At 47.7% G+C, this 9,747-nt stretch overlaps 1 protein-coding gene across 2 annotated transcripts; it reads right to left on the reverse strand.

Moving 5' to 3' along the window:
• Positions 1-1,213: 1,213 nt before the first annotated feature.
• LOC136771782 (uncharacterized) lies at positions 1,214-9,400 on the reverse strand. 2 transcript variants are annotated; one of them, XM_066724298.1, is made up of 16 exons: positions 8,715-9,400; positions 7,907-7,987; positions 7,022-7,189; positions 6,135-6,253; positions 5,571-5,772; positions 5,211-5,332; positions 4,848-4,947; positions 4,595-4,717; positions 3,781-3,944; positions 3,393-3,490; positions 3,081-3,208; positions 2,778-2,958; positions 2,465-2,606; positions 1,938-2,013; positions 1,553-1,654; positions 1,214-1,309 (listed from the first exon to the last, which is right to left on the reverse strand). In XM_066724298.1, exons 1-15 carry the CDS (start codon positions 9,355-9,357, stop codon positions 1,557-1,559), a joined length of 2,445 nt encoding a protein of 814 aa, XP_066580395.1. In that variant the 5' UTR covers positions 9,358-9,400; the 3' UTR covers positions 1,214-1,309; positions 1,553-1,556. The 2 variants fall into 2 exon arrangements, with proteins under 2 accessions (XP_066580395.1, XP_066580396.1); XM_066724299.1 differs by having other exon boundaries at positions 1,214-1,436.
• Positions 9,401-9,747: the final 347 nt, after the last annotated feature.

Consider the following 9,747-nt stretch of genomic DNA (forward strand, 5'->3'; position numbering starts at 1 on the left):
CACTGATTAATCAGTAGGATTTTAACGATTATTCAGCTTTTGCAATTTGTTAAAACATTGAGTTATACTTATTCTAATAAATAAAACAAGGAAATCACTTCAGCTTTTGAAAATAATCTTTTTATTGCACTTTGAGCCAACTGAACTGGCCAATCTCTTTTTCTCTCAAATCACATATGCTCTCTAAGCATTGTTTCAATAATTTTGATGCCTTAAAAATAAATAAAAAATACAAATAAATAGAAATAAGTCAGTTGCATTACAGACAAAAAAAATGTAGGAATGTAAACAAATCTGTATTAAATTAGGCAGCAGCATTAAAAGCTTCATTTGTAAGACAACGGGAGCTGGAGCACACTCCTCTCTCACCGTTTCCATCTCCTCTGGTGCTGGGATGTTGCTGCATGCAGGTTGTGCTCCCATGGAAAGCAAGTTCCGCCCTGCATGCCTTATAGATGACAGCATTTTCAGTTTGAACTTCAGTGCAACTTTCCCACACGCGACTTGTTCTGCTCGGTTTGCACGCTGACATTTTAGCACCGTTTTCTTCTATTGGATTGCATATGGCAGGGCTGCATTACAGTCTAGTGCTACAGCACCACACTGGTCAAATCACATTATTGCAGGCACGCCAAGAAGGAGGAGGTTAAATCTGGATGAAAGCATTCCAAAAACACTTCCTCCCTGGCCATCCCCCAAACCTGCTTAGATGACCACATATTGCATCAGGCAGAAAGTACTGCCAAAGCATATTAAGTGGTGAAGGTGGTTAGCTACAGCAGTTGATCCTAGTTCATATGGAGACACCCAAAGTCTCAGGTGACCAGGCCACTCTTCACTAGAGAAGGCCCAGTATCCCTCCAGGCAAGAGCATCTCACTTTACAGAGCATGTTCAGCACCCTAGCAAGCAAGCGCTGATACTTGGCTATACCAGCACTGTAGGATTTCTGGAGTCTCCCATTGGGAATGCGACACCTTTTCAATATTCTTTGGTCATGCATAATGCATGCTTGCTGTAACATTTGGCCCTCAAGCAAAGTAGACTTGAGCATCAGTGCTCAAACCTCGGACGGTTAAATATCCCCACTTTAGAAGGCCAACTCTAGAATGATCCTATCCACCCAGAAAGGTTTTTGCTTTCCAGCACAGGCATTGCACATCCCAGGTCTATTTGATGCACAAGCACACACACATTCAGACTCACAGACAAGGTCAGATCAACCATTTATTCAATCAATGCTTAACAGCCATCACCTCAGGCAGCTGGAGATCTTGCAAAGACCAGGAGCAATAGGTTCCACTGCAGCCCTGAGGGAGAAGAACAGATGCTTTGTGGCTGGCTGGTTGTCAGAAATCCAAGCAAGATGTAGGGGGACCATCAAGTTTACCACCTGCCCTCAAAGGCAGAGCCATCTGGCAACAGGATTGAAACCTCCTGTGCAGAGAAGGGGGAAGATGCCAACGCAAACCAGAAGAGCCTGCCAATCAGCATTGCATCTGGTCCTCCCTGCTTTAGCAGGACTGTTCCAGTGCACAGTAGTACATGCTTACCCAGTCACTGGGCCAGCAGGCCTGCAGATCTCTTGGCCATTCCTGGGCAAGGCTTCCTGGCACAGCGCTCGTCAGCATTGGGGTCCTCAACCACTGGGAGCTCTGGAATACAGGAGGGACAACATCTTGGGCAGAATCCCTCAGCAGGAATTGTGCCCACCTCAGCTGGCAATATTCTCACATTAAAAAAGGATCTTCCCCAACACCAAGCTGGGATCATCAAGTCCCAGTGGAGTTGGGAAGCACACCGGTTGCCCTATTGAAGTGCATCTCGGACGGACTCCAGAAGCAAAATGGCATCAACACACCAAGAAGCTATGCCTTTAACCACAGTGTTCACTACAATGAAGGGAAGTGCAGTCCTTTGCACAGGTCCATCACTTACTGCGCCCATCAAAGCATCCTTCCACACACTGCTTGGCTGATGGGGAGCAGACTTCCGTGGAGCACATGAAGTAGATCTACAGAGGGGCATAAATCTCGTTAGGCATTCAGTCAGTTTGGACACTCACTCATCCAGGCCTTATTGCCACCATTCCCTAAATACATTCTGCAATAGAAGCCACAGTCCGTCAAGACAAATGTACTCAAGCGTCTTCTCATCTACTGCAGACAACTGGAGTGGCAATCATGGGTCTGCAGAACCCCAAGCCAATTAGCTTCACTCTCAAATTACCCAAGCCTGGGAATATCAATGAAGCAAAGTCAGATCCTTGACAGCCAAGGACTATTCAGGCTTGCGTGCAGTGACTGCTCAAAGGGAGCAGAGAACTCCAGTACTGAGGACCTTTAGGACCTGCTCAATTTGGTTTCTCTGACCAGCAGCCTTCCATTTATGATGCGAGAGAACACCAATGGTTTAACGCAGGACGACTGTGCAGGCAGCAAGCCAGAGCACACGTGGCCCCTCACCTCCTCACGGAGGTAGCGGTGAGTCACTTGATCCATGAACTGGAAGGTGCGGATCTCAAAGCGACGGTGGTGCTTGGGCAGAGGCTGCTTATGGTTGATGTGCAGGGTGGAGGTGTGACCGTAGTCCAGAGGGTTGGGGCAGCTGGGGACAAAGATGCCATCATTTAATAGTGACCAAGAAAAATGCATCTCAGAAGGCCAGTAAAGACCATTGAAGCATTGCCACAGCATCTGTTCTGTGGATAGTTGGCAGTCATGCATGCTGCGTGTCCTGGTTATAGCATTTAAGCACATCCTCAGGTCTAGCACTCACCCCTCATAGACCAACACCCAGACAGCCTGGGCAGAGCGGGGGTAGGCAACACAGTAGTGCACCAGCAGCACCAGGCTGGGGTCAGGGGCATTCAGCAGCTGCACCTCCAAGAAGACTGGCCTGCCCAGCAAGAGCCGCAGGGGCCGGTGGTACTGAGGGTAAAACCGGCTGTAGGTGTCATCTGGGGAAGACAGATGCTTGAAGCAGAAGACAAGGAGGAACAAAGCACAACCAAGCAGCACCTGGCAAGCACACCACCCAACTTGGGATCCTTGCCGACGAGGGTTAAAGGCCCATGCTCACCTGTGGCAATCCTGAGCTGCACCCCAAACACCCCATGGGACAGAATTGCATTGGGCAGGTAAGGGTTTTTCACCAGGTATCCAGTGCTGGCCAAGTTCCCCTCTGCATAGCGACACTCCACCAGCAGCCTGCATACAGAAGAGGGCAGCTCTGCAAGAGGACCTTTGAGCAGGAAGGCTACTGCAGAGCTCAACATGGAGCTCTGCTTCCATTACTACAGGGACATTAGGATTTGGATTCATGGCATGTAGAGCAAACCTGCTGGTCCACAAGGAAGAGGCCGCTTGGAAGCCCAATATTCTTACTGCTTACCTGAAGGGACTGTCCCTAGTGATGACTCCATAGTTCAGGCTATTGCGTCTGGCCAGGGCCATTACTTCAGCCAGGTAGATAGTGGTCTCCCCCACCACCTAGGAACACAAGGGGTTATTGCCAGCAACACCAGTGGATCCTGCCTGGCAATAGGCATTTTACTGGATAGCTCCTTGCAGCAGAGGACATGGTGAACCAGCCCCTGCCATTTCACTTGCCTAAAAAGGCATCTGGCATTTTACTTTAGCATTAGTTACATGAACCATCGGACTAGTTTCAGCTGCCTCATACAGTCCAGATGTTACACTGAAAAGTCAACCAAGTTGCTCAGGTTAAAGTGGAATACTCCAAGCCACACGCCACAGAACACCCCAGCAGCATTACTCACAAATGCATGGGTTCCACAGCCAGTCACAGGGAACTTGAAGACTGCAAAGTCTGCGGTGCAGATGACCGGGGTGCAGGACTTGTTGCCAGCAACCACCAAGGAGGCAGGGTTCACAGAGAAGGTGCGATGGACCACAAAGACAAAGTGCCCGTCAGCAGTGCATTCTGGGAGAGGGGGAAGTGCAGGGAAACCATGCATTTAAAAAGCCCAGCTACTGAATTGCAGGCATTCCAACACCATCAAATGGACTGGGTCAAAGTAGCCTGCCAGCAGCACGGAAATGAAGTCCCAGTATAACCTGGCCCTTACCTTCCAACAAAAAGTCAGCCTTGATGGCAATTTAACTGTAGACCTGCCAAGGCCATTCATTGGACAGAAGTATGGTTTGTGTGCATCTAGCCTCTACAAAACCACACCTTTCCATTTACATGGTTTTGTATAATCAGGACATGCCAGTATAGATGCATTTCTGCATTTACATTTTGCACCATTGCATTTAGCCCATGCACTTCAGATCAAGGGCCATATCAACCACTAGTCAATATTGTGGAAATCATTCCTACCCTCAGTTGCATGTAGAACGTACACCATGACGCTGTTGCAATCCGTCTATACAGACCAATTTTGGTGGATCGGATGCATTGTGACTTGGCTGGATAAGACGAAGATGTGAAATTGTGAGAAAGCCCTCATGTTGACAGCATCTAGCAGTGAAGCTTCTCTCACCATGGTCATTAACCACAGGAGTTCTGCCAATAGCCAACCATTCCTTTAAAAGCATGGCCTTCCTGCTAGACGGACACGACAGACATACCTTCCAGAGGATAGTAGCAGTGGCCAGTGTCCGAGTCTACACAGCAACCCTTGGCAAGGCAGGCTTTGGAGCCCATTCTCTTGGGACCACACGATACCTGCTGTCTCTTGGGGATCTGGCATCCTGCAGGGTACAAAGAGCAACCAATTAAGCAGCCATTTCTGAAGGAAGCACTGCTTAGAGGAATAAGGGCCCCACCCAAGATCCTTGCATTAAATCATCCTTTTGGATCAGTGGGAAGAGAAGGACTCACCTTGCTTTGGCACAAGTGGTTTATAGGGGCAGGATACCTGGATCTCTGCTCCCTCTCCCCCACTAGTCACATAAGCCACCTGGATAATGTACCTCTTCTCCTGTGAGCAGAAGGAGCTACATTAAAGCAGAGGATGTGGGGATAACCAGGAGCCAGACTTTAAAATCCATTGAGCATTCATGGTATTAAAAGGGTCAACATTTGAACAATGGATTCCTAGAAGCCAAGACACTTGCAGATCACACGCCACGGACGTCACACCCTAAACCTGACAGAAACCAACTTACTCTTGCGGTTAGTCAAGCATTACAGAAGACCCAAGGCAGGTCAAGTGCCAAGTTGAACATGGAACGCAGTGCTTACCACAAGCTTTACATCACAGGCAGTGTACGGGATGGTCAGGATGTTCTTGCCATCCTTCTTCACCAAGGCATAGCCACACAACGTGGGGGTCTGGAGCACAGGGACCAAGGTTTTGGAGGAGTCTACAGAGACGGGAGGAATGTAGAACACCTGCTCAGCCTGTGGATTTCAAAGTTATAGCACTGAAATGACCATTTGGAATACAGTATTTGACCACGTCTAGAAAGCCTTCACCATTTAGGTCAGGGTCAGCCACCCTTCAGCTCAAGCTCCAGTAGATGGACTCATGGAAAGCTGCATGCATACAGAGAGATGGGGTTGGCAATCCTCCCACTCCTGAACTACAAACCCAGCTCTCACCCAGGATTTTCACAGCTGACAGGGGACCAGCAGGTAGCTGCACAGTCATGCACACTTCACTGCAGGAGATGGACAGGCCTTTGGGAGGTTCAGGCATTGGAGTGGTGGTCACTGGGCAAGACACTGTGGCCACAAATGGCTTCTTCAAGACCAGGTCATAGTACTGGAGGGTCAGTGCTTCATGGAGTTCATGGTCCTTCCTCTGTTCAAAGAAATAGGGATTAGAAGCTCACAGGATCAGTACTGGGTCAAATGGCATCTTCATGTTCTCATAGCCAGACCTAAAGGGTGACCAGGGACTTCAACCCAACTTCAAGAGGCATTGCTTTCAAGTCACTACTCATGTACATTGGATACCATATCATCGGTTAACCTGGGCAGTCCCAGCAGCAGGATGAACTCGGCAGGGGGCATTGACTATTCAGAACCAGAGCAAAGAAAAAGGGGGCCCAATATCCCAACAGAGGGGGCATTGCCCCCTTCCCCACCCTGTGGCTCCAGGCCTGAACTTGGGGATCTGCTCCCCCTTTCCAGCCTTCAGAAAGGAGTGGGACCCTCACTTACCAAGTTAAATATATAGCAGCCCTTGAAGGATGCAATCAGCACCAGGGAGCTGTTGCTTCGCCTCACCGTGTGCTTACAGGACCTGGGGAGCTTCAGAACTGGGAGTAGTCTCCTTCCAGCTGCAATGGGGTACAAAGCGGAATTATACCAAGACAGGCAGTGGCTTCAATGCCTCAAGTACCCTCTTAGTACCCCCACACCAAGGAACACCAGGCTTAGAATTTCAGGGGCAAGGCCACTTGGCCTTAAGGGCATGCCCAATTTGCCAGGGCACCAAGGCCATTGTGCTAAATAGCCTTTTGAATTGCTTCAGAACCAGAAGAACACCAGCAATTACTGTAACAGAGGGATTTAAGAAAGCTTGTGCATGTCCTCCTGATGCCTTAGGGACAAAGGGGCTACGAATTCATGATTGTGCACCAATCTCACTCTCCTCCTACCAAGCCCTCAGTGTCCAGTGGCAAAAAAGACTGAAGGACTTCTCAATGCACCAATTCTTTTTAGGAGGACCATCAATTAAAGCCGACAGCCTGCACTTTAACCCTGCCTATAGTCATTGTATCATTTCAAATCAAGATCTCGAGTACAGAGGCAAAAGGCCAAAACATTTGTCCATGTCCAAGTATTTGGAGACTACACTGTAAATGAAACCGATCAGAGGATAGAAAGCCTAGGTGGGGTTCTGAAGTCTCATTGGAATCTAGTCTGGTGGTAACAGCTACCATTAGCCGATGAACATTAAACCTGAAAATAAAGGTCACCAATTACGTTTGAGCAAGCCAACATTGGCTAAAATGAAACCATGAAAGCACCTTAATCCAATTATAGCATATAGAACACGTTTTTAACATTACATTTGATCTCAGTCACTGAATGTCAACCATCACCTTTCCGCAGGAAGATCCGAGTGTAACGCTGCAAGGAGAACTGGATCAACATGCTGCCGTTCCCACAAGCGACACTTGGCTCTGGAACTTGGGACACGTCCTCTCCCTCAGGCTCAGAGTCTGAACCATCAGCATCATCTGGGAGGACACCAGCATTGGCCTCATCACCTGAGAGAGACATGGAGTTCAGTACTTTGTCCATTAGTCTCAAACCATGTGGGTCAACTTAGCCCTTGTGCAAGTGCGAAGCTTAGGCACGGTTAAGAAGATGCTCCAAAAGCAACGTATAAATGTACAGTTCCAGTTTACATATAGAAGCAGCACTGCACTTTTAGTGCATATTGTGGATACCAGCTAACATTGCCAACAGCTGATCCTGGTGGCAAGAAACCGGAGGCTCATACCTTCATTAACTGCTCAAATTTCATAAAGCCTAATCTCTACTCGGGAATCTGAAGAGGCTAGTTCTACAAATACATTGAAAGGGGATTGTTCAATTGCCTTTATTGAAGGTTCTCCATACAAGTTACAATTCCAGATTTCCCCCTTAATGCATTTGTGAATTACATCTATACAATCAAGTGGTTTATCAATTCATTTATCCCCATGTCCCACTAACCAGTTCACCTTCCATAGCACTGAACAAGATGGGCTTCAAGGCATTTGCATTAAACCAATGCATTATAGAAGGGCAGATCTGCACAAAGTACTAGGTCCATCACACCTGATATTCTAGACCCACACTACAAACTAGGTCCTGTTGTAGGACAAGGGCTTCCCCATCTCATGAGCAGGGGTGACAGTCACAGCAAAGCCAGGAAAGAGGTTCAAACAGGTGGTAGATGGCCAAGCAGTTCAGGAGACCAAAAACCTGGCCAATCCTACCTCGCTCATTAGCCTCATCATTTAAATGCAGGTCAGAGCCAGCCTTCTCCTCCTCCAAGGTGGCATCATTCATCTCATTATCTGAGGGAGAGAACATGGCATTTTAAAGTGGACCAAATAAAGATGCCAGTCATTCCAGGCACCTCTGCCCTATAAATACATCTATAGAATGTAGACCATCATACATGCCACGTTTTAGTGAACAGTCTATATAGGGGACACCTTCATACACTTACTCAGGCTTTGAAGCGAGAGTTGGCACTAATTAAAGCTATACCCATGGAGTGGTTGTTGCAAGGGCATTACTGGGCAGCCAATGCACAATTCCTGGCTCCCCAATGTTCCTTCACAAAAGGAATGCATGGAAAACACCTGGGGAGTCAGTAGAATAGGTTTGATTTTCAGCAAGTCTCTACAGCTATTAAAAGTGCAATACATTTTATACCTTGTGAATACCCAAATCATGACATGTAGTGCACATCATGTTGCAATATAAAGGGTTTTACATACTGTACGTGGAAGGTTTCAGGTTGAACCGTTCCATTAGATGGACTAACATTTAGCCATGCATGTTAAAGGCCATCAAAAGCCATACATGGTCAAATACTACAAAAGTGGCTGGCTTGTGTAGCATGAAACCATCATGCATTCCCATAGCCAGGCCATTCTTTTCAGATATCAGCTTTGCCACATGTTGAATGTGGCTCCATTTTGGGCACACTGAAGCAATATGCCTCCCCCATTGAAACCCCTTTTCACATTACATATCCTTTGCATCACCTGGAAGGGCCTTCACTGGAGTGCTTACCACTGCGAGAAACTGCAACACCAGGCGTGACAGCCTCAGGGTCCCCGATCAGTGGAAGGCTCTCCACACCATCTCTTGGTAAAGTGGACAGATCAAGCCAATCCGAGCCTACACCCTCAGATTCAGACACCTCCAAAGCACCATCTTGACTCACATCAAGGTCAGAGTCTTCATCCCAGTAGCCATCAGCATTAAGAACGTTAGCCACTTTTATAGGATTAGAGCGGTCACGATCCTCATTGAAGAAGGCATTAGAGGCAACATTTTTGTTCACCACCTTATCCCAGTTAGAAGCTTCTACAGGGTCTTGTGGAGACTTCCATGCTTCCTCATGGTCTTGCTCCAAGTCATGCCAAGCCAGGTTACCTTCATCATCATCATCATCATCATCATCATCAACACCAGGCTGTGAAGGAAAATGACCCATTTTATCAGCACCTGCATTAGACCTGTGAAGATCCAGGGGAGTGTATTCATCCCAGAGGAACACATCCTCATCAGGTTCATGGAAGCGCTTCACCCTGCCATGCAAGTCATCCTCAGTTTCAAATGGATCCTCACTCTCCAGCTGAGCATTTGACAAACCACAGAACAGCCATGTAGCCAGCAAAAACCACACTCTCCGTCCATCACACCACAACATTATGACCAGCAAGGTGCCAGAGAGTGAATAATGCCTTGCTAGCTCTAGCAGGTTTATATACTGATATGTGTTTAGTGTGGTTATGGAAAAGGCTGTGCAATCAGCAATGCCCCATCACCAGCCAATCAGCTGCCTCGGCTCTTAATTGGCAGCATTGTCACGCACTCATGGAGGATCGGGCATTTTCTTCCGCTGCCACGGCAGTCTGTCTACAACACGGGCTGCTGGGGAACCTGTTCATTGTAACACCACGGAGCTCATTCCCACGAATAACCCGAAAACCCTGTATAAAAGGCAGCAAAACGTGTAGTATCTCACAGAGCAACACAATACAAGAAGGATGAGAATAAAACGGCCAAGAATTAGGAATGTCGTGATCTGTATATTCAT

Source organism: Amia ocellicauda, chromosome 15, assembly GCF_036373705.1.
Source record: "Amia ocellicauda isolate fAmiCal2 chromosome 15, fAmiCal2.hap1, whole genome shotgun sequence".
Classification (NCBI taxonomy): Eukaryota; Metazoa; Chordata; class Actinopteri; order Amiiformes; family Amiidae; genus Amia; species Amia ocellicauda.